The 25277-nt window shown below is 46.2% G+C and overlaps 1 protein-coding gene across 12 annotated transcripts in view; it reads right to left on the bottom strand.

Moving 5' to 3' along the window:
- DUSP16 (dual specificity phosphatase 16) overlaps window positions 1–25277 on the bottom strand; it is a 209326-nt gene that overhangs the window by 25041 nt on the left and 159008 nt on the right. For 7 of the 12 annotated variants that reach the window (XM_084956723.1, XM_084956726.1, XM_084956722.1 and 4 more), the window contains 3 exons: window positions 21271–21861; window positions 20107–20245; window positions 1280–1443 (listed from right to left, as the gene is read on the bottom strand). In XM_084956723.1, coding sequence (XP_084812849.1) covers window positions 1280–1443; window positions 20107–20245; window positions 21271–21498 — 531 coding nt within the window. In that variant the 5' untranslated portion in view covers window positions 21499–21861. The remainder of the gene's footprint in view (window positions 1–1279; window positions 1444–20106; window positions 20246–21270; window positions 21862–25277) is intronic. The other 5 variants (XM_084956729.1, XM_084956731.1, XM_084956730.1 and 2 more) reach the window with 1 other exon arrangement.

The following is a 25277-nucleotide window of genomic DNA, read 5'->3' as shown; positions in this document are numbered from 1 at the left end:
GGTGTTTTTCTCTTTCCGCATGCTAAAGCAAGTCTACCTGGACGCTTATTTTATAATCAGCTCAATTCTTTCTGTGACTCAAGGAGAAACTGTTAAGATACCACCCTTCGTAGAGGAAAGCAGCACTTGTAAATTGCCAGCAGGTGAATTAAGACCTCTGATTGCTTTTTCAATTAGAGGTGATATAAATAAGAGGTTTTAGAGAAAAGCACTTTCCAGGCAGTGAGAGCACTGTTTTCTAGCGCCCATGGTTAAGAGCACATCAGCTGCACAGTCAGATCTTAGGACTGCTGCTGTTGTGTGTGAACCATTGTACACAACAGTCTCACTCAATCAACACGGGCGCCTCTGCCAAGCGCACCTTGTCCCGTGTGGCTCACGTCTTTTCCATCAAGGATCCTTGCTCTTCCCTCTTCTTCCTCCACCAAACTGCTCCAAAGAGCCTCAGTGGGGTACCTGCAGGCCATTGTCTCAGTGCTAGTCCTCACCATCGTCTTCCCTCCAGCCTAAGTCATCAGATCTTGGAGTTCCCGTCGTGGCTCAGTGGTTAACAAATCCGACTAGGAACCATGTGGTTGTGGGTTCGATCCCTGGCCTTGCTCAGTGGGTTAAGGATCCCGCATTGCTGTGGCTGTGGTGTAGGCCGGTGGCTACAGCTCCGATTCAACTCCTAGCCTGGGAACCTCCATATGCCGCGGAGGCGGCCCAAGAAATGGCAAAAAGGCAAAAAAAAAGTCATCAGATCTTCCTCAATCCAAGCCAATCTGAGTCTCTTTCTAGTTGCTGGAGTAAATAATTTCTTTCTTTGTTGTTGTTGTTTTTTTGGCCATACCCATGGCATGTGGATGTTCCCGAGTAAGAGACTGAATCTGCACCACAGCAGCAACCTGAGCCACTGTAGTAACGGCAGTGGATCCTTAACTTGCTGAGCTACATGGGAACTCCCAATAAATTCATTTCTAAGTGTGAAATAATTTAGGAAGTATTAGCCTTCCTGAGTGTGCCCAACTGCTATATACAACAGAGCTCAGCTTCTGGAAGACCCTGTCCTGTTGCAGGTCTCTTGGACCTTTGAGGAACAGCACACGTGACGACAACTTCAGTTTCCTATGTGATTAGAACTTCACAGCGGTCAGCACTGGGGAGGATGTGGCTGCTGGCGGGGAGTCACACCAAGAACAGGGAGCGGGTGTGTCCAAAGGACAGCCCGCCAGTGACCAGTGCTTCTCCCGCTGCTGACAAGAAACCCTGTGACGAAGGAGATTTTCAAAGCACCCACCTTGTTGAGGACGTCGTGCTGGCAGCCAAGATAGAGATTGGGCAGAATTCGGGTTGGCCCAATGTTGGCAACAGGCAAGCAAGGCTGAGAAATGCAGGTGGGGACTAGAGCGGATTTTCCTTCACAGAGGCCAGGGAAACAGCGGGAGAACTCGGCAAAGCCACCTAGGGACAGACATCGTACAGTTAGGCCGTGCACAGAGATAAAAGCAGCCTGCTGACCGCGCAAATAAAACTGTCTGCAAAGAAACATCAAATCCCACAGATGCAAGTGGATCCCACTACACAGAGAGCCCTGTCAACACTGCTGACTGCCTCCGGCTGGTGTGTGCTCCAGCACCCAGTCCTGGCCCGCAGGGCCACGAGAGGGCACTTAAAGTGCCTTCACCTCCGTGGGGCCTACATTTTCTCCCTGCTCCCCATCCCCCATAGCGATGCTTTTGTGTGTTAACTTAAAGAGGATTGAAAGTAAATAGCAAATAACCAAGCCAAGACAAAAGCAAAATGGGGATATAAAAAATTGCGAATGGAGGCAAGAAGTTATTTCTTCAGAATAAAATTGATCAAGTTAAATGATCTTAGGATGAACTTCTTTTTTTCTTTTTTTTTTTTTTTTTGAGCCACCTCGTGGCACACGGAGTTCCCAGGCCAGAGATCTGATCTGGGCTGTAACTGTCACCTCAGCTGCAGCTGCTGCAATGCCAGATCCTTAACCCACTGTACCAAGCCAGGAATTGAACCTGTGTCCCAGCGCTCCCAAGACACTGCCGATCCTGTTGACCGCAGCGGGAGCTCCCCTCTTAGAATGAACTTCAAGTCTTCCCAGGACAGGAGCTGTTTCATTGCAAAGACACCACGTACCCCCCTACTCTTACCAATGTCCTTTGTATTAAGGGTCACATAACTACCCCAATTCGGGGTTTCCTGTTCATTCGCTGAGCATTGGAAGCCAGGGCTGGCAGACCCTAATTGCTCAGGGAAGCCTTGCGCAAGATTCCCAGGCTCAGCGGAATTCAGATTTTTCTAGTCCTGTCCTTATAAAGACCGACTCTACAACCTTCATTAGGTCATGATCTCGCTACCCTTTAATGAAGAGAAATCTGTGGACTAAGGAGACACTCTTACCTACTTTGGGAAAAGAAAAAAAAAAAAAAATGAGTATGGCCTTCACTGGGTTTTCCAACCTAAATACTCCTTGCTACCCGAATCCAAACCCAGGAACTACATACATTCTGAAATACTTTCTGATAAATCCCTTGCTGTCCAGACCCTCACTGCTCACTACGCCCAAACTCAGGAACCAGAGATTTGAATTACAGGGAGTGTGTGTGTGTGTGTGTGTGTGTGTGTGTGTGTTTGCCACACCCATGGCCTGTGGAAGTTCCTGGGCCAGGGATTGAACCCACACCACAGCAGTGACAACATGAGATCCTTAACCACTAGGCCATCCTGGAATTTCTTTCTTGGTAGGGAATATGTGTATATTTTATATTAATATTTAATACTATTAAATTAAAAAACAAATTTTAACATTAAAAGTATTTTCTCTGGAATTATTTTCATCATATTACTGAGACTATAATATTATGGGTAACTCAATGGAAATAAATAATTCACTAGCAAGTTAAAGAAAAACAAACAGGCGTTTCTGTCGTGGCACAGTGGAAACGAATCCGACTAGGAACCACAAGGTTGTGGGTTCGATCCCTGGCCTCGCTCAGTGGGTTAAGGATCCGGTGCTGCCATGAGCTGTGGCACAGGTGGAAGCTGTAGCTCTCATTTGACCCCTAACCTGGGAACTCCTATATGGCGCAGGTGCAGCCCTAAAAAGCAAAAAAAGAAAAAGAAAAAAGAAAAAAAGGTTGAAAACAACAAAAAAAGTTAATTTAAGAAGACAGAGCAGCAGAACGGCCCAATTTTTACCTCTTCATCAGGCCTTAAATAAGACTTTAAAATCTCATGAAATTTTTACTCCATTTCTTTGAGCTACATTCTATTAGCCTTTCCCCCCACTTTCAGACGCATATAAAATACGCCCTCAAAGCCTGCAGAAGTGCAGGGAGGAGTTCCCACTGAGGTGCAGTGAGTTAAGACTCCAACTACACTGGCTCAGGTGGCTGTGGAGGCCAGGGTTTGAGTCCTGGCCCAGGAACTTCCATATACTGTGGGTGTGGCATTAAAAGAAAAAAAAGAAAGTGCGAGGAGTGGATGCAGGGCAGGGGTGGGGGGGGGTGGCACCCCTTATTATCCGCTGTGTTATGTGCTATGTGCCACTCCAGCATGATCCTCTGGACTCCGGCGTCCACTGTCTGCTCAGCATGGGGTCCCCAGTCCGCAAGCTGGGTGAGCAGGACAACCACACGCTCCCTGCAGAATGTAGGTGTGCCGCCCTAACCTCCGGGTGTTTCTGCTGTCTCTACTCAGGAGCGGTCAGCTAACTAAAGTTCTTGAGGTGTAAGAGGCGGCCCTGGGGATCTGTACCCCCAACAGCGCTATGGTTTCACTTCCTGCCATTTCCCAACATGCCCTCCAGCCACACGAAAGTCGTCATCATTTCACACCTTCACACTGTTCTCTCACCACCAGCCTGCCCTGTGCACAGGCGTGCGTGTGCACACATACATACACACACACACACACACATCCCCCACGAGGGAGAGGGAGCACAGGCCCTGTACTGGAGTTCTGTCCTGCCTTTACCATGGTCTCCGTGTCCCATTTCCCAAGTCACTTACGCCCTCTGGCTGTTAGTTTCCTGTCTGTGGAAGGGGAAGAGGGATCACACCCATCTCACAGAGCTGTCAGGGGACGGAATTAGTTCACATGCCCCAGTGCTCTGTGCCCGCACAGGGCAACCCCTCAATAGGACAGGATTATGCTGAAAGCACAGTGATGCAGTTCCCAGCCTCGTCTGCAGGCCTTCCTCCATCCCGATCTGCAGCTACCCCTCCGTAGAATACACGTGAGACAAAGTGCAAGAAGCAGTGCCCCTAAGGCTCCATTTCCCTGTGTGCTCCAGAGCCAGCATCCCGCATCCGGCAGGAAGTTGACAGGAGATAGTGGTCCAAAAAGTAAGAGAAAGTCCCTGGGAGACTTGAAGCACACATGAGCATATTAAAAGCTCTGAAAAGTATCTCTAAGGAAACTGGTTTACTTTCATTTAATTCAAGGTTCCTAAACTTAGTTGACCATGGAATTTCCCCTCCCACCCACCCCCCAATCTATTAATAGCCGGGGGAACTCACACTTAAGGAAGTGCTATGCTGGGGCCATTGCAACTCCTGAAATGAAGTTAGAATCTCTATACCTTTTAAAGTGTAACCCAGAGACAATCTCAAAACAGGAGTGAGCTAATATTGGCATTTGTATACACCTATTACTGTTTAGGATTTATGATTTTGTTTGTATTAATATTTTGCCCTTGCCAGTCTTTTCATTGCATAATGCGGTTATTTAAGACGAGTTGTTTTCCCCAAAGTAGTTCTTGTAATAATAACGTTAGAGTCTCAACATTCTTTGACGACCTTACATCTACCTAACAAGGTAACTGACAGCCACTATTTTGATTATAATTTAATCGGATGTGTTTAAATTTTAACTTCTACTACCTTTGGTGGTTCTGGTATTTCTCTGAAGAACTGTCTTCATATTTTTTCCTATTCTGGCTCCAAAACAGTCCATCGGGTGGTCTTTCATTTAAATCCAATAAAATAGAGAGTTCAGAAAATGTTCTCAGAGAACAGAGAAACTAGATAATCCGAGGAAACTCAAACTTGAACTCCATTTTGAACTTGTAGGTCATCATTTATATAAATAATGTAAGTAATCACAGAGATACTGAACATTTCCTATGGGACAAGCATCGCTCTAAGCACTGTAAGAGTATTCATTCAGTCTTTACAACGGCCCGAAGAGGTGGTGCCTTGATTACGCCCATTTTACAGATGAGGAAAGAGAGGTTCAGAAAGACACAGGGTGGCAATTGGCAGAGCTGAGACGGGAGCCCAGCAATCTCAATCGCTGTGCTAAAACCATGTCTCTACATACCACAGAATTAATTGCAACGCTCTCTAGGATGTGGGGACATCCCTGCTGACACCTCTAGGGTCCTGCCCTCAGTTCAGCCTTATTTTACCAGGCTCAGAATGGCCATGGGCCTCTCCCAAACGGACAGAAGAGTCTTTCTTTCTCAAAGCCACATGGTGCCAAAGCTTCAATGAGGGAGAGAAAAAGCAAAGAGAGCTGGCCTGACCAGAGATAGCAGAGCTCTGTAAGTGCATTTCACATGAGACCAGAAACGAAGCTGATGGATGAACTACTGGAGAGAGGAACACGGTCCCGGGCCCTTCATGATCCCTGAGTTTGCAAATCAGTGGTGAGGCTGACGCTGCCTCTCGAGGACTTTCAGCCTATCCCCCACTGAACTATGCTCAGAGGGACGAGACTCTCTAACAACTGGAAACTGAAAGCCTGCTAGCCTGGGCTGTTCAAAGTCCAACTTTGGTGGTCCTAAAGAGTAAAATGTAAGCACGGCTCTAGAACATTCTAAGACAGAGGGAAAAAAAAAAAAAAAAAAGTAAAAACCCTAAGAGAAAGCAACCCACTATTCAGCCTCAAAACAACCCCCCAAAGCAAACAAAACAGCAATAACACGTTGTAAAACACATTATAAAACAAACAGAAACCTCTTTTTTTTTTAACCAATTTTTTTTTCAATTAATCTCTAGCACAAACCCAAACAGCCTGAAAGTATTTAACAGATTTCGTTGAAATCAGAGGATCCATTTAGTGCTCCGTCTGGCTTGAAATGTCCCAAACCCACACTCCTTGTCACTTCCAAAAGACACCCCCTCGGCCAAAGAGCACATTTTCCCTGATCTTTCTCTCGGACAATGTTCCACTCTGCCGACACCCTCCTTTATTGACAGTTTTTTCCATTCGCTGACCTTTCATTCATCGGTGGACTCTAGTGCCCCCAGTTTCATTTCATTAATTAATAACAGATGAGACTGCCTGATTTACCCGCACCCCTGAGAAGCTCTCTGTGACCTCCTCTGCAAATCAGTTCTGAAATATGCCTAAAATGTCCCTCTTCCTCTTACAAACTAGATCCACCCGAGAAGAGGAGTTCCATCCAGCTACGTAAACTTGCTGTTGCAAACAGCTGACAGGTGGAGCATAAAGAGTCCTGTCTGCCCTTGTCCTCATGCTGCTGTCCCCGGATCCCACGTCAGACCCCACTGCCAGAAGACGCAACCTCAGCTCTTTATCAGCCCCTTGGTTTACTGTGAATGTTGCACTGAAAAACTGACGTGCTTTCTGTTTTTTAAGATATCTTTTAAAGCTGTTCAAGGACTTGACTCACCATCCAGTATTGCCAGGTTTCTCCTGTCCCTAGATTTAATGTGGCTAATCATCTAGGAGTGGAGGAAACAGAACGCCAGACAGCCCATATGTGCTTCCCTAAGACAGACCTGAATCCTGGAACGCCATGCCCACCCTGGCCCCTTGTGCTAGGCATTAGTTTTTAAGAAGAAGGAAGACACATAGGCAGACATTGCTGGCCTCTACAGAGCTGGATGAACAAGCGGACAAATTGCGGTGTTAAAATCCGTATTTCTGTTAGTCTTCCACAAATCCACCAGAAGAGTGAATGTTTATGAACAAAAACATACATGTTACTTTGGACAGAGAAAACATTTGGTGTAGCTTAAAGGCATTGATAATTTGTCCATCGCTTTATTCTAATTCAACCAAGAAACACCTCTTCCCTTAAGGGTACCCCCCTCGGTCCACAATTCCAATCATAAATATAACTTTCTATAAAAGTCAGTGTGAACCACCGATCCATTCTCAGAGGGAAAAAAATCTGCCAGGTTAAATAAAATACATATAACATGGAGTTCCCATTGTGGCTCAGCACATTAAGGATCTGGCATTGCTGCAAGGGGCAGTGCAGGCTAGCAGCTGCAGCTCCAATTTGACCCCTAGCCTGGGAACTTCCATATGCCTTGGGTGCAGCCCTAAAAAGACAAAAAAACAAAAAGCAAAAAAACCATATGATAATAGCACTAAACAATTCCAATTAGTCACTTTTTTCTTCCCTCTGATCCTTGCAATCAGTTATTAACCACAGTGTTGTTTCTTAAAATGAGAGAATATTTACGTAATCTGGAGTTCCCGTCATGGCGCAGCGGAAATGAATCCGACTAGGAACTATGAGATTGTGGGTTTGATCCCTGGCCTTGCTCAGTGGGTTCAGGATGCGGTGTTGCCATAAGCTGTGGTGTAGGTGGCAGACACAGCTGGGATCTGGCATTGCTGTGGCTGTGGTGTAGGCCAGTGGCTACAGCTCTGATTGAACCCCTAGCCTGGGAACCTCCATATGCAGTAGATGCAGCCCTAAAAAGACCAAAAAAAGAAGGAAAGAATACTTATGTAATCAACAAAAGTAGCATTGTATTACAGATTAATGATGTTAACTTTAAGATCTCCATTCTAAAGATGTATTCCTATCCTTTTAGTCAAAGCAGAGAGAAAGGTTAGCTCTGTCACTTTGAAAGCAATTCCCTGAAGGAAGAACCAAGGGCTGATCCATCTATGCTTCAGTTCAAATTGGCAGTGAGTCCTAAGACTTGGTCAGCTGACAGAGCTGCCCAAACTGGAGGGGGCTTCAAGGCCACCCCTCCCCTACTGCGAAGGATCCCATGGCTATGAACACAAGTCTACTGACACAGAGCTCTACTTTATGCAAGACTTTTTTCTAAACCATCTTATGCAAATTTAATTTCTGTACATTAAGAAACTATATAAACTGTGAAAATGATTTAGTTTCTAAATATAGTCTCCATGTAGTTGAATCCTTTTGTAAAACAAAGACCCCTTTTTGTGACCTAAGCATGTATTACAGATTCGCTTATTTATCCTAGAACGTATGTGAAGGACTTCAGTGGAATATTCCTGCACCTATAGAGAACAATTCCCTCCATTAGAAAATAAAACCTGCGCTCTGCTACAGCACCAAGGAGACGAGCCTAATATTAAAAATACAAATGTTGAAATGTGTACTTTGGAAGTATTTTAATCGCTCGCAAGAATAATTATTTTGTGCTTTGGTCTGAAGTGACTGATTGAGGCAACTCTATTCTCTAACCATTTAAAAACACTCAGACCTGGTCACAATTCCTCTGGGGTCAGGAGTCGGTACACATGGAGGTTGAAACTAGTTAAATAAAATGAAAGGCAGCATGGTTTGGCACCTCCAAAGAAAGCAAACAAAGGCATGTAACCGTACAATGGACACGGGCTGGCCCGGGTCGGCCAAGCCTCAGATTCCATCAACCATTTCTGGGAGGGTGGAGAGCGTGGCGTGTTGTTCTCAACCACATCAGCGGTGATCCTGTCTCGCCTCATGCATGGGCTCTCCACCGAGCAGCGCTGGAGAAAAACCCCCAATGACACGGAGCCTTCATTTTCAACTCTTATTTCATCCCCTTCATCTACTAGAAAGTGGGTAGATATGCATTTCTGTGGAGCCTCTCCAGGGAAGCCTGAGAAGCAGCCCCATACATGACTCCTCCAGAGCAGCTCACTCTGTAAGAAACAAGCTAACACCTGGCACACCTGAGGAATGAGAGATTTCTAATTCTCGGATTAACACAGTTATCACATACACAATAAACAAATTCAAATTTTTCAAAGTACTAGCTGAAAAAAAAAATCACTAAGTACTAAAATAATGCAACTTGGAGGTCCCTGGTGGCTCAGTGGGTTATGGATCCCGTGCTGTCACTGCTCTGGTGATGGTTTGATTCCTGGCCCAGGAACTGCCACATTGTCGGGGGGGGGGGCAGCCAAAAAGGAAATAAGGAAATAAAAATAAAATAATGCAACTTAGAAATTCTTGTGACTCGTAATGTCTAAATCTTACAGTCCTCACAATAATGTTATCTCGTTCAATTCAAATGGCAAAATCCAGAAGTGCTGTTGGCTAAAGACTTCTCAGATGTAGAGGGATATTTTTTACCCTTTCAGTGATCTTTCTTTCTAGTTGGCAATACAATCACTATGGCCAGAAACTCTTCCTCTCCTCCCTCTCTCTCTCCCTCTCCCCACACCCTGCCACACACACAAAGCCAGACAGTCAGGACGCTTAATAAGTGCCCTCAAAGATGGTTCTGAAAAGTACAATCAGAACAACCAATCCAAAAGAATATAGCCAGAATCCACCACTTGGCTGAAGAAAGGTGACAAGTGCTGTAAGCGGCGAGGGAGGTTTAGAGGCCGCCCGACTGGCCCTCCAGTGACCTCAGGATGTGAAGACACAGCCAAGCGAACAGCACCGAGACATCCTGGGGGAGGACAGAGGAGGCCTCTGCTTCCATCAGCAAGGAAGAGGAGGTTATTAAAGAGATTACATTTGCTCCTGTTCACCTGAAAATCAAAGATCTCTTGAGTCTGCATTTAGGGGCTGGATGTCCCAAACTCCAATCTTCAATGTATCCAACTTTCTTTTGATCATTTTCACTTCAAAGACTTACTGACACCTTTTAAATAAATGCAAAGCCAGAATCCCACTCTCTTTCGCTTTGTATCCCTTTTCGAGGCTGCCCATCATTCACTAGAGATGCCAACATGCAGACTTCCCTTGGTGACATCCATCTGTGTGTCCCTGCCCCCTCACTCTTGGCCACCATGCCTGCCACGAGCTCCGTGCACCACTCTTAGGTAAATTCGGCAACAGCTCTCTCCAATCCGCCTGTCCCTTCTCCAACCTGCTTCCACTCTGCTGCCAGATTAAGCTCCTAACCTAAAGTTGTGATGTATCCTCTGCTCCCAAGCACCCACAGAATAAAATTCAGAACTCCTGGTCAGACACGTAAGCTGATCCCAATCTACTGTCCAACCTCATTTTCCCTACCCCACCCTCCACGTCACGGGCCAATTCATCTTCTTATTGTTTTCCTAACACCCCTGTGTATTCTCATCTCCAGCCTCTGGCAATCCAGACCTCACAGTCCATTTCATGTCTCCTTCCAACCAGAAGCAAGCACAAGCCACAGCTTGACTACCGCAGTATGTTCCACAAATTTTTTACCACAACCAATAAAATACATTTAAACTTTTTTTTTTTTTTTTTTTTTGGTCTTTTTGCCATTTTTCTTGGACTGGTCCCGCGGCATATGGAGGTTCCCAGGCTAGGGGTCTAATTGGAGCTGTAGCCGCAGGCCTACACCAGAGCCACAGCAACTCGGGATCAGAGCTTCGTCTGTAACCTACACCACAGCTGACGGCAACACCAGATCCTTAACCCACTGAGCAAGGCCAGGGATCGAACCCACAACCCCATGGTTCCTAGTCGGATTCACTGCGCCACATCAGGAACTCCAATTAACCTTCTAAATATCCACATTTACTCACCACCTGAGCGAAGTTCATGATGGAGTTCCCTTGAGGTGCAGTGGGTTAAGGATCTGGCCTTGTCACTGCAGTGGCTCAGATCACTGCTGTGTCTTGGGTTTGATTCCTGGCCAGGGAACTTCCACATGCCATGGACGCAGCCAAAAAAACCTCCAAAAATTAGTTTCATAATACAACCCTCCATTACTACAGAGTTGCTCTCTAGTTTCAATTCTATTTTGGTTTTTGGGGGTTTTTGTTTTTGCTTTTTAGAGCCACAAGTGTGGCATATGAAAGCTCCCATGCTAGGGATCTACTCAAGAGCTACAGCTGCCAGCCTACGCCACAGCCACAGCTACGCTGGATCCTTTAACCCACTGAGTGAGGCCAGGGATTGAACCTGCATCCTCATGGATACTAGCCTGGAACTTAATCTGCTGAACCACAACAGGAACTACCTTTTGTTGCACTGTTTAAACAAGTCTGCTGCATTTTTCAAAAGTATCTTCCCTGACCGGTGTATCTAAACACGGTCTTGCCAACTTAGAACGTCTATAAAATGTACAGCCGTCACACGGCGGTATTTACCACCACCCTGGTCACTGTGAATTACCTTGCGTGTGTGTTGTGACCCCTTACCTCTCTGGCGATTACATGCTGAACTGTCTGTGGCTATGAACTGGGTCGCACCTCCTCTGGAATCACCTCCACATTTAGCACAGTGCCTGGCACATAATTAAACATTTACTGGCTCCTCCCTGGTTACAATGGAGAGCTGTTGATGGACAGAAGCCTTGTGTATTTTTGGCGTTCAAAAGGATTTCCTGATCCCATTCGAAGCCAAGAGTTCTGCTGGCATGCTGGGAGCCAGAACCTTCTTCCTCCTCCTCGACCACAAGGCCCCAGAGGACTCTCAGAGTGAATGGGGCAGCACAGGGCAAGAAAAACATTTCTCTGCTACAAAAGGAAGAAAGGTCCCATTGGCAAATGCTGCTCCGATCATCCAAAAGCCACAGGGAGTCCTCGCTGTGCAGGGAACCTTCCACGAAAGGCAGAGGGAGGAGATTTTTCTCAGTGTCCCTCAGTGGCTCAGGTTTCCATAACGGTCTGGAAGGTTCCTGGCTCAGGGAACCGGGGGCACAGCCCCCAGGAAGCATTAGACCCTGGCTGAGGCTGAAGCGGCTGCGGGATGTGTCGGTGGTGACCGTAGGGGGCACAGCCTTACAAGACCAACAGCCTTATGAGACCAACAGGAGGCGACCCTCTGAGTCAAGAGGAAAAGGGAACATGAGTCTGGTCTCTGAAGAATGACTCCAAAGGGTCAAATCAGCCTGACGTGTAACCTGTCTGTGAGTCACTGCACAACTCACTTCTCGGGCTTTCCCTGTGAAGCTCAAGGCTCCTGACCCACACAGCTTCCCCGTGAGCTCTCTTCCATGTGGTCACTCTGGCCAAGGGAATGTGTGTCACAGAGGAAGCCCAGGAGGTGTTCACGAAACGTCTCACCAGGGGCCAGGCCCACAGTCGAGCAATGGGGAAGAAAGGGCTCCCTGTTCGGAGTTCCCGTTGTGGCTCAGTAGGTTAAGAACATGACATAGTGTCTGTGAGGATGTGGGTTCAATCCCTGGCCTAGTTCGGTGAGTTAAGGACCCCGTGCTGCTGTGAGCTTCGGCGTAGGGGCTTGGATCCCAAGTTGCAGTGGCTGTGAAATAGGCTGGCAGCTGAAGCATGGTTCGACCACCAGCCTGGGAACTTCCACGTGCCACTGGTGAGGCCCTAAAAAAAGAAAAAAAAAAAAGAAAAGAAAGGACTCCCTGTTCATCAGCCCAAGGACACTGGGGACCACGGGGGTCCACACGTGGGTTCAGAGACATTTCATGAGCACCTAATGTGAGCTGGATGTGGCGCTGGGTGATGGGGACAGAGGTGACTAAAACAGGCCTTCTCTGGAATTAACCATTTAGTGGGACAAACTTTAACCAAATAATTAGGCAAATAACTCACTAAGTACGGTGGGTGGCCAGAGGAATGTGTGTAACTCAACTTTGCAGGGAGCAGGGAAGGCTTGAGACACAGAGGTGAGGCGGAGAGGAGAGCGCCTCTGGGCTGTAGGTTTAGAGCAGCTGAGGTGAGACTCAAGAGCTCAGAGACACGCAGCTCCCTGAGGGTGCAGAGCGAGTGGCATGCGATGAAGGCACAGAGGGGGGACGGGATGGGGGTGTGTCAGTCACTGCAGGGCCTGGGGAGTCAGTGTAAGGATTCAGAATTTTTCCACAGAGCACTGATGCACATTCAACTGTGGAGTGATGTAATCAAGGCTTCCTTAAAAATAGAAAATATGGCATTCCCGTTGTGGTGCAGCAGAAATGCATCCAACTAGGAACCATGAGGATGCGGGTTCGATCCCTTGCCTTGCTCAATGGGTTAAGGATCTGGTGTTGCCGTGAGCTGTGGTGTAGGTCGCAGATGCAGCTCAGATCCTGCGTTGCTATGGCTCTGGTGTAGGCCGGTGGCTACAGCTCTGATTAGATCCCTAGCCTGGGAACCTCCATATGCCGCAGGTGTGGCCCTAAAAAGACAAAAAGATGGGGAAAAAAAAAAACCCAAGTCTGATGGTACTTGGTCTGGTTTGCTTCCTGGGGGCTGTGCCCCCGGTTCCCTGAGCTGGGGACCTTCTAGACCGTTATGGAAACCTGAGCCTCTGATGGACACCAAGAAAGGTGTCAAGACACTGCTGGAAGGTAGCAAGACAGAGGGTGTGAGAGAGCAGGGAGGAGGCTTCTGGGGCAGGTCCGAGAGGGAGGACGCTGCCTTGACGGAGTTGGAAGCAGAAAAGCAGAGCAGAGAGGGCAGAAGATCTGGGGCTGAGAGGTGACCGTGTCACCAAGTCTCCAGGGGCTCACCAGGCCACCACAGCAAAGAGCAGACTCATCCTTCCGGCCTGAAGAGCCCGCACCAACTGACTGCACTTACTCTCACTTCTCATTCCTCCCCTTCAGCCCCCTAATGTCTGTGTTCATTCCTGACTTCAAATCCCTTTAGCTAAACCTCCAGGGACCCTTCCCACCCCGATCTGCCTCATCTTTCAAGGTTTTTGCTGTTGTTGTTGTTTTGTCTTTTGTCTTTTTAGGGCCACACCCTCGGCATATGGAGGTTCCCAGGCTAGGGGTCTAATTGGAGCTGTAGCCACCAGCCTACGCCAGAGCCACAGCAACGCGGGATCCGAGCCGCGTCTGCAACCTACACCACAGCTCATGGCAACGCTGGATCCTTAACCCACTGAGTGAGGCCAGGGATTGAATCTGCAACCTCACGGTTCCTCGTTGGATTTGTTTCCGCTGTGCCACGACGGGAACTCCTCAAGGTTTAATTAAAATTCTACCACTGCCATTAAACCTTCCCCAATTTTTGCAGGTGACAAGCAGTCGTCCCTTATCACAGATCTATGCACCCTCACATGCTTCTATATTTTATCAACTTTGGATGTGCTGCCCCCAATTCACCACAGGTTCTCCAAGGCTGGGGCCCCACCCACTGAGGATCCAGCTGAACGGACAGGCCTGGACCAGGCGTCTCCCCTGAGATACAGATGACACGACTGGGGCAGGGAAAGACTGATGTCACCGCTGTCACCCGGGTGCTTCTGGGCGGCCTGTGCAAAATGTCAGGATGAGGAGCTGGGGAACCGTCTCTAGTCTGGTCTGCAGTGCATCTGTTAAACATGCACAGACTTGGGTGTTACGTCTGAGGCACTGCAGCTGGGGAGAGACACAGCTGGCTTACCACACTGGCAGGTGGCAACTGCACCAAAGATGGTCCAACTTGGACAACCTCGTGCAAACCGCGGCTGAGACGCAGAGCCAGCCAACACATGGCAACTAGGGGACAACATGGCACCTATTTTTAGTGGCTCTCAGTCACTGCAGCTTTTTAAACACAGAAGAGCCAATTCCTGAATAACTGCAGTGCTCTGACGGACTACTCATGTCAATCTCTTTTAGCAGCTACTATAGGATCTGAAATGGAATGATGGAAGAGTTCTCTTCTTGAGGCACAGGGACAGAAGGCATGGCACATAGGATAAGAGGCCTGACAATGACAACAGCACCCACGGCAGATCTGAAAGCGGGAGGATCAGGTTCTGCTCTGTTTCTACCAGGAAGGATGGGGACTGGTTCCATTAAACCAGAGACGCACAGTTATTGCACAGAACTGCCAACGGACTCCACATCCCGGTTACAATGAGCAAAAATGGGTAAAGAGTCAAATACACCTGTATTCGCTCCTGGCTCTAACTGGACTAGCAAATCCAACTCAAAGAAATATGTTTGGCCTCTAGCTACAGCAGACATGAGTCTAAGACCTCGGCTGTGTTCAGAGATGAAATGTTTCTCAGAGCCCTTAGCGCTGCACCTGACGCGGAACCCAATGGTGGGCACCTTCTATCATCTTTCAGAGCCAGACCTCAGCACAGACCAGAGTACACGTTTATGGGATGATCCCCCCGTGAAATAATTTCATGCTTAAAAACTGTAATATACAGTAGGTTTTTATACGCTGCTTCTCCCATAACATGTGAGATAAGACTCTGCCTCTGAAATCCACCAAGAGGCTGAGTGAGACCTACCACAAAAAGGACGAGCCTGCTCTGAAACTGGGCAGCCCTGATTCTCAGTCCAGCCTCCTGAGGGAATTCCAGAAGACTCAGGAACTAGAGCAGACAGGGCCCTGGGCACACAGAGAGGACAGGGAGAGGTGGGGAGAGTCACGGGGAAGGGCCCTGTTATTCCCCTCATTTGTAAATGAAAGGGCTGAGGTCTGTGATTCACTTAGGGTTTACTGCTACAAGGCTAGTCTGGGCCTCATCACAGGACAGAAACAAGTGCTAGAGAATCAGCAAACTGCTATGGGTCCCTTTTGCTTTTCACCCAGAGTTACAACAGGGAGGAAAGAGAAGGAAATAATAGAACAGCATTTTTATCTGTAGGCTGATCTTTATTTCTACCACATTAATCCATTTATTTTCTCTATATTAGCACAAAACCAATTCCGTGGGGTTTTTTTTCTAATGTTTATTTTTAATTTGTCACCCTTAGAAATATGAGATAAAGGCAAGCAGAATAAAGCAACATGATGAGTGATTAAAGGCCAAGAAACAAGATTCTTTTTTAGAGGGAACTCCTTTTCTGAAGGTTAACAGGTCCAAAAATGTTGCTCAGTAAGTCAATGGTGATGGAGAACTTTCCAAAGGGATCCAAGTTCTTTCTTCTTGACTAAGATGAATCTAAGGCTCCCAGTTAAACCCCTTAATCCTCTGCAGGTGAAACCAAGCTATGGTTTGGTTGGGCTTGGTTACTAACTCACTGAAGTATTCATTAGGTAGAATAATCAATTTACTTTCAAAATACATGAAAATTATCTCAACTAGCTGATAATTCATATGGACCCAAGGGCTTATATCTCGCTATGAGTGGCACTAGTTTTTCTAGAGCTGTTAGCTCCTTATCAAAGTTCAGTATTTCAGCATTGTTTAATTGTAGTGGTGTTTTTATTAGATCTTAAGAGCATGTTTAAACCTACTTATAAATAGATGGAAACCTTTTCACATTAACTATTTTTCCCATTACAGCTATACTTGTGCTCTACCTGCATAAAGACAATTTACAAACCATTTATTTCAAAATGTCCTCCAGTTTTTGCTCCCCATTAGAGTGTATTAACAGTAAAGAAACTAATCACATATTCTAAACGAATAAAATAATTCAGAGGAACTACAAGTGGTATAAACCCAGATGTAAGCAAATTTATATATCAGATACTTGCTGAAAACTGAAGTGGTGCTAGACCTTGCGGGGAACACGAGGGTATACAAGACATAGTCCTCAGCTTGAAAAAAAAAGAACCCAGTAGGGGAGGGATGCTAACACATGAAAAACATAGGTTTAAATAGGATTTTAAGGTAATAATCAGAGAAGGGTGGTATATGACTACCAAATATTAATCATCTGGCTTAGAACACTGACTGGGCTTAAAAAGAGGGACAGCTGGTCAGGCAGGGGTCAAGGTCCCTGGCCGAGTGGGGCCACAGATGTGGTCAATCTAGGCAGACTTCCCAGCAGAACCAGGTTCTAAGCTTCAGGATCAGAAGGCTCGAGATTCTGGTCTCATTGATAATCAACTGCCAACGTGGTTTAACCGAACCCCTGTCCCTGGTGGGAGCTAGTCTACAGGACAGCCCGTCCCAGGGTAGGACCTGCTGTTCCATATGGAAGAATGAAGCCCACTGTGCTCCAGGGGAGCCTCCCACATCCACCTGTTCCCCGGGGGAAGCCTTTCATGTATTTCGGCTGCGCCCGGGGCATGTGGAAGTTCCCAGGCCAGGGACTGAACCCACACCACAGCAGTGACAATGCCGGATCCTTAACCTGCTGAGCCACCAGGAAGTGCCTGACAACCTTTGTATTTTTATTTTTTTGCTTTTTTAGGGTCACATGGGCAGCATTATGGAAGTTCCCAGGCTAGCGGTGGAATTAGAGCTGCAGCCAGAGCAACGTGGGATCCCAGCCGCGTCTGCAACCTACACCATGGCTCACAGCAATGACGGACCTTTAACCCACTGAATTGAACCAGAGATGAAACCTGAGTCCTCATGGCTACTAGCCTAGTTAATTACCATTGAGGCATGATGGGAGCTCCCAGGAAAATGTTCATTTTTAAATGCCCACGTGACTAGGTCCCACAGGTAAGTCTGAATCTCCTCCTGCCTCAGAGGAAAGAACGCGTTAAGATGCTTCTTCTCTCAGTCCCTTGGGGAGGTTCTCCTGTTCCCCTTCTCCAAAGTCACTTTTCTCTGGGTAAGGTGGCCCAGAGAAGGTGAGTGGAATTGGGGCCACAATTCTTCACTCCATATTTAATGACCATAAAAAAACCATCTCACATATCTGATACTTTCTTCCCAAATAATCTGGGAGCAGCTGAAAGCTTTAAACTCATGGAGAGATTACTCTAAGAAACCCCCTTTTCTCTGTCTTTCGAGGTCAACAGGCATCTCTTAACTGCTGAAAGCATCACAGCAGTTTGTAGTGAAAATCGCCCGCAGTGACCCTGTCATTTCCTGCAGCACCTGTGGGATGCTGGCATGCTCTTTCAAGGTCAGTTATCCCCCCATCCCACCCCCACCCTGGGCAAAATAAGAATAAGAAACACGTGCTGATATGTCCTTCTACCCCACATCCCTGGGACATCCTCTGAACAGCTGGACCTTGGCAAAAACAAAATAAGACAAACAAACCAACTGGCTGCCAAGAACTGTTGACCATGCCTTCCCCAGCACTCTCTTCTCTAACTTCAATGTTCTGTCTACTCTGAGGAACGGACTCACTAACCAAAAGAATTTCCACCTGGTCAGAGGCGTTTGGATGTCTGGGGAGGCTTTTAACCATCCAGAATCCTCCCTGAAGCGTTCTCAGAAATCTGGCTGCTCATAAGCTCCCAAACAAGGCCATTTAGTCCTTGAAGCCACCTCCCAAGCTAAAAGAACTACAGGACTCTAGGGTGTGGATGCTGACACAGAGCTGTTGATGCACGTATTTGGTTCTTGGTGCTGCCCTAATGGACTTCGTTTAAGCCTGGGACACATCCCCTTTGTGAAGTGGGTGCTAGGGGATTCTGATCCAGCATCACCCCACGTGTCCTCAGGGCTGATCCAGATGCTCAGATAGAATGAGCCCTTCGTGTTCCTTAATGCCCATCTGCCCCTCCCAAAGCTGCATGTGGCTGGTAAGAACCTTCCAGGCAACAGGGAGGTGCTCCTGATAAAGGGGAGAAAGTTACTTGAGTAACTGAAGCTCAACATGAACGCATTCCTCCAGGGAGTGGCTGCCTGGCCAAGCTGTCAGGCTGGAGCCCCTACAGGGAAAGCGTCTCAAACAAGAACGAGGTGGGATCATCACTTTTCAGGGAGCCACATGTTGCCTCTTGGGTGCCATTCAAGAGGACTCTGGGATACAGTCCCTCATAGTGGCTACAAGAAGCATGAGCTGAGTTCTTAAACTCAGCAACCGAGTCAGTGGATCTCTAATAACAGTTGTCACATTTATCAGAGTTAAACTCCCAGTGAAAGAATGTGCCCACCTACAAGAGACAGAACCTAATACTACAACTCTCCATGACAGAGTTCTCGGAGCTACATTCTGAGACAAGCTGGCTTCATTTAAGGGCAGAATCACAGCACAGATGAAACATGTGGCAGCAGATAATCTGAAAGAGATAGGAAACTCTGCTTGTTGAGAACAGGAGCAAAAGCTGATGAGAGAGGATCCGAGACAGGGAAATCTTATTTAAACCTGCAGACAGTCTACAGGTGATAACTCACCAACAACCGATTAGCCCTTCTCCCTTACAACAGAACATCGACACTGCTAACCATCAATTGCCAGTAACACCAAGCTCGCTGGACCCTCCGCACCACTAAGACCAAGAGGGTGAAAATAACTATTACTATTTTGTTTTTCGTAAGATCAGAGTTTTAAAAGTAGCACTCTTGCCAATCACCATGGCCAAATCTGCTGGGCACACTGGCTTTGTGGCAAAGGTTACTGCGAATTGCCAAACTGCGAGCCAGTGTGCGTGAAAGGGCTTTCGTACCATCTGCAAAACAGGAGAACCAAGGGAAGGACAATCAGCTTTGGAATTTGGTGAGTTGGAACTCTCACCAAATCTCACCCTCCCTTAGGGCAGATATAAAATATTTAGTCCTTCCCTCACATTTTATAAAGCCATCGGGCTGCTTATTTAGCATGTGCAAGTTGACACATTTTTTCGTTGTGAAAACAAAACAAAAATACCTAAGTTAAATTAGCTTTAAAACATTCCTCGTAGTTTTTACAGGAATTCTTCTGCACACATTCCCTCCCTATCTCATTGGTCTCAATGTCCAGGACGGGTGATCTTATCGCTGGAGTCCACTTTAACCATGAATGTTTCATGGTGGGTCACAGTGAACACTGCTGGGCTCTTGCTGATGAGGGAGAACTCGAGACACGGTTCTTGGTGCTGCCCTAATGGGAACGGAGGGCAGGAGCTGAGATGGACAGCATTCGGTGTGCACGGCTCACAGGTGAGTAGAAAAGCCCTGGACAGAAGCAGCTGGCTTTGAGCAACCTATACAGGCACACAGATGTAGGTGGCACTTCTGGCTCAAGGCCACATGAAGAGGCATTTGAGCCAAGTCAAAAATCACTGACCAGTGGGGAAGAACAGAGTGGTATTCGAGTTATGCAGAACAGTTACGTCAATCAAAGCCATAAATAAATCATTTTTACACAGTGACCTCAAAGCTGCATCCACTGCGTGTTCTTAGAGTTGGTTGTGAAATCCTGCTTACTCCACAGGGCTCAGGGAGGCTTTCAATCCTTCCGCAAGACTTACCTGCAAGCAGGTGGACAGAGCTGAAGCTCTTCTCCAGTTTACCCAGGAGTACAGTGAGAAAACAGTCTGAAGCCAGACAGCCAACATCTTGGGAGCTTTGATCGTAAACCACAACCTTCTGACTGCAGTCAATGTCGACCTAAAATACAAACGGGAGGCTTTAGGAAGGAAGGTGAGAAAAGGAATCCCACAAACCTCCACTGCTGAAGCAAATAACTGCTTCCTGTCTTCATAACAATCGGAATAAAAATGAGATGTCTCATTTTCAGATAACTTTACAAGCTTTCAAATGGTCTAAATGCTTGTAAAGATCACGTTTAAAAAGGCAACCTTGATGCTATTTCTGTGTAAATGTGCTAAATATTCTTTGGTTTTAAATCCTTTACACTATAAATGGGTTAAAAAACGTACAACAAAATAACACACAAACGAAACATAATGATCCGTGAAGTGAAGGAACATATTAAAAATAGCTTCTACATAGTTTCTCCTAAATCAGGTGCTTCGTAAAATTAAAACATGAACTCATTTTTACTCCTGAACAAAGGAAACAACCTTACCTACCACAAATATGACACTTTGACATCGTAAGAACAACTTTCCTTGACGATCATCCTTAAGTTCTGTTCCCTTACCTTCCCACAAAGAAAAAGCACTTTCTACAGAATTAGTTTCTACTTTCTTTTCAAGGCACTTGAAAAGAATGATTTCCTTTTAGCACGTATGTAAACAACATAAAACAATGTATTATGTATTATTAATAATACATGGACAATATATTATATATACTATATATAATATTATATATACTATATATTATACTATATATAATATAGATATTTTTATAGTTCCTAACAATTGAGTATAAATTATAATTTTTGTGTTTAAGAAAATTTTAACAGGCCATTGATAGAAAAAATTAGCACTTGAACACGTTAAAACAAGTTAACCTTTCTGTGTAGTTAGAAATATTCTTAAATGTAACAATACTTACGATCAGTAAATTATTTTGAGGTGTATCCTAAAGTACCAAAATTTAAAAAAAAGCCACCCAAACTTTTTCAAATTACTTTCACCCCTTAAAAATGAAGCTTCATTTAAAATTATGCCCCATGCAGTGTGTCCACTTATTTTAAAAAAGAAAAAAAAAACGCAAGCATGTACCTTATGTTTGGCTGAGTGCTGGATGAGCTCTGTAATTAACACTTTGTCCTGTTGCAACCTTCGCTTCATAAGCTTGGAGCAGTTGATATTAATGGCTTCCAAAATGTGGGACGTATTGTATTCCACAAATGGCCGGCTATCAATTAGCAGCACTTTTTCCGTTCCACTTTCCAGCAGAGCCACCAAGCTCTCAGTAACAATTTGAGTTCCAATCATCTCATGGGCCATGACAACAATAAGTCCTCTTTTCCCACCTCCTCCTTTAATTTGCCACGATGATGTAATGGTGGTGCGCTCAGAGGCTCAGCCACTCCATTGTACTGAAATGTATGAGGTCAGGCCGGTGGCCACTGGCAAGCGGAGAGTTAAACCCATTTTCAGCAAGAGCCCTCCAAGTGAATGTCTCTTTCTCTTGCTCGTTGATGTGCTCTTGCAAAGGCCTCCTGCCACAAAGCAGCCCCTCACATTTGATTCATAAAGAGATGACTGGAAAAACCATTCCAACAAAAGATGCTTTGGGGCGGCCAGCACATTACATCATTCTTTACCTCTGCTTCCTCGCTCCAACAGCTTTACACGGGGCTGAAAAGCCTACAAGGAGAGAGAATGACAGATGGAAAACAAAACACGGGGTCAAAGAAAGAAAGAGCATCAGATTAGAGAGAGTGTATGATTCATAATATTTACTCCATTAATCTAATTCCATACTTGATGCACTGTTTCCTTTGAACAAACAAACAGAAAGGACAAATAGGTACGGCCTCAGAAAACACACTAATGATAATTCAGTTTCACCCCAAAATATACCAATTCAAAGACGATAAAACAAGACAGAGTCATGAATTACAATCACCTGGAGACCCAGAATGACTTGACTCATCATATGAAATTAAAAGAGCTATAAAAAAAAAAAACACCTGAAGTATTTTTATTCCAAAGGAGTTTCCTCCATTCTGTTTGCTTATTTCTTGAAAAGAGCACAGAGAACAGAAGCCTAGGATCAGGTTAGCAAACCCACATTAGCAGGACAAAAAAAAAAAAAAACCCTTTTCTGATGGCTTGAGAATTACTTCGATGGCAGAAGTGTGTGTGCTATGAACATCCCTTTAAACTGCCCTCAGGAAGAAGAGGCAGCCATACCAATGGGACGTTCTATACATTTCAGCAGCCTTCTAAGGAAGGAGAGGGACAAAAATGACGGGTATGCTTGTCATGCCAAGTGCAGAGCTAGCTGCTGGGACTGTGACTTCCCAGCTCCCCGCCCCTCCCCACAGGCAGTCTCACAGTGAAGACCCTGGCCCAGGTCTCCCCGCTCCCCAGTTTCAACCCTCACAGGCTCACTCTTTTTCTTGTGCTTCGTTCTTCAGAGAGAGAGTCACTGACTCCCAGCTTCAGAAAATCTCACACCTTAACCCAGGGCTCTGGGTCAGCAACCCAGGCATACAGAGCCCTTAATATTGAGCGTGATGCTCCCCTAACTCCTCAGAGCGACCATGACCTGGTTAACACTAGTTGGAGTTTTGTGCCCATAGCTGAGCCCTCACCCTGACTGACCTTCAGTATTCTCACGTTCCCATCTCCCCGGGCCATCGCTGCTTATAGGAAATGCTCTACTAGATGCCCACGTCTGCTGGCATTCAACTTCGAGAGGATAAACTATTTGATGGCAGATGTTTTGTGTTATACTTCTTACCTCTGTGCTTTCTCTGCACATAAGACACTTGATTTACAGTTACAAGTAGGTAAAATCCTCCTTGTTCTGAAAAGACTTAAGATACGGAATAATTCATATCTAATTAAGTGGTTTCAGATCAGGGAGGCAGACCCCTCAGATATCATTGGGACGTACTTCTGAATCTCAGGGTGACAAACCAGAACCTTAAGCCTAGAGAACTGGGCGAAGGGATGGGCAGGAGGGACAGAGAAGGGACTCTGCCCTTTCCTTACTTAGGAGAAATCACATTAACCCCTCTGAACCACACTTTCCTCGTCCGTAAAAATGCAGATATAATATTGGCCTTGTTTCCTCACAAAGTTTGATTTGAGGACAAAATTGTCTAAGTTGTCTGAAGTGAGTAAGAAAGCAGCCAGTCATCCCAGAGAGAAAGGAGGGGAAATGCTGTCAAGACGCCAGTGGGGAACAGAGCTGCCTTGCAGCTGGAATCTGAAAGGCATTGCTCGGCAGATAAAGACGGAGCCGGTCCATCCTCTGAGAGTCCGGCTTCAGTCAACCTGTGCCCTCGCTCACAGAGCCAGACACACACCTGAGAAACCACCTCATCCACCCTGACTCCTTACATTACTTGATCATTTCTTATGGTCATTATAAGACTGCATTACTCTCTGCACAGCGTAATGGCTGGCAATGAAGCACACCAGCCACCTGGGCAGAGCATTTGTTCTCGTCAAATGCCAAGCACCTACCCAGGACGTTTAAGCCCTGACCCGAGAACGGACCGCCTGGGGACACAGTCCACAGCCACGCAAGGTCCCACACTTAGACTGCCTGACCCTCTCCGCAGGCTCATACTCCTGGGTTACCCTGTTTTCCTACGAACCTGTTCCCACAGCAAAGCTGCAATGAGACAGAGTGACGCGACCTGTCCACGTAGGAGCCCAAGTGACACAAAAGAGGAAACTGGAGAACAGGAGCAAGTGGACTTGACAATGGCCCGAGTCTCCGGTCCGATGGGCTCCTTTCAATGGCAAAAGCCAGATGGGACAAAGCAGTTTATCTGGGTTAGCAGATCAAGGGACAGAGGGAGGGAGAAGGCAGCAAACATGCAAACGTAAGTTAGAAAGTTCCGGGCTTGGCTTCCCTTCAGCCAACTCTCAAGAGCCCAAACCACTGAAACCAAAGGCGGGCTATGGCCAACAGGTCCACCAGGAAGAAAATGATCATTGCTAGTCCTCCCCAGAGAACCAGAAATACAGAAAGACCCTTTCCCGGACCAAGAAAAGGTCGGTCAGAATGACCCCAACATGAGAATGTAACTGCAGCACGAGAGTGAAGGTGAACTGAGGATAAAGTTACCCGTTGCAATGAGGCCAGCTGGAGCCCTCCCACGGCCCCTTCATGACGTCTGATTGTCCCTGGCCCCAGCAATCATGGGAGAGGCCGAAGCTGCCAAGGGGGCCTGGAGGGTGAGGTAACAATAGCCTTAAGCCTCGTTTACTTGCAGCTAGAGAATTCTGGGGAAGTTCTCATCCTGACTACAAGTGATTTAGAAATGTCTTGGCATTCACTGTTCCTTCTGAAGAACATCTATTCGCGGAGATTAGGGACACATCTGTGACACTTGCATCCTCAAAATCTTTTACATCAAGTAGATTTAAAAGATGACAAGAGAATATTTCATTGCTGGCAACACCAACAAGCAACCCTTACTTGAAATCTCTACCGGAAGTCAAAAGGAATAAAGATTTTTAGATGGAAGATGGGCCCAAGTGCATACAGCAAAACCCAGGCCAGATTTGCTATTATCTCTTAACTTAACCAATTTTTAAAGTTTTAATTAGTGTATTTCTATTTTTAATAGAGAGTATATTCACATGGCTCAAAAAATAGAAATCTGTATATATCCCAAATGTACTTTATCCATCCAATGTATGTCCATTATACTTGAAATAAAGCTGTTAAAATTGCCACTACATTGGAGTTCCCGTCGTGGTGCAGTGGTTAGCGAATCCGACTAGGAACCATGAGGTTGCAGGTTCGATCCCTGGCCTTGCTCAGTGGGTTAAGGATCCGGCGTTGCCGTGAGCTGTGGTATAGGTTACAGATGCGGCTTGGATCCCGCATTGCTGTGGCTCTGGCATAGATTAGACCCCTTGCCTGGGAACCTCCATATGCCCCAGGAAGCGGCCCTAGAAAAGGCAAAAGACAAAAAAAAAAAAAAAAAAAAAAAAAAAATTGCCATTATATTGAAATTCCAACAAATACAATTAAAAAAAAAATGCATTGCCCTTCCTCTGCTCAGGTCCTCCTCTGACCTCAAAATGATAAC

Source organism: Sus scrofa, chromosome 5 (genome assembly GCF_054392235.1).
Source record: "Sus scrofa isolate SSC_HxYL_T2T_F1_AM1 chromosome 5, Sscrofa_HxYL_maternal_Yorkshire_Landrace_v2.0, whole genome shotgun sequence".
Taxonomy (NCBI): Eukaryota; Metazoa; Chordata; class Mammalia; order Artiodactyla; family Suidae; genus Sus; species Sus scrofa.
The sequence above is the reverse complement of the archived record's forward strand: the minus strand, read 5'-3'. Positions and strand labels throughout refer to the sequence as shown.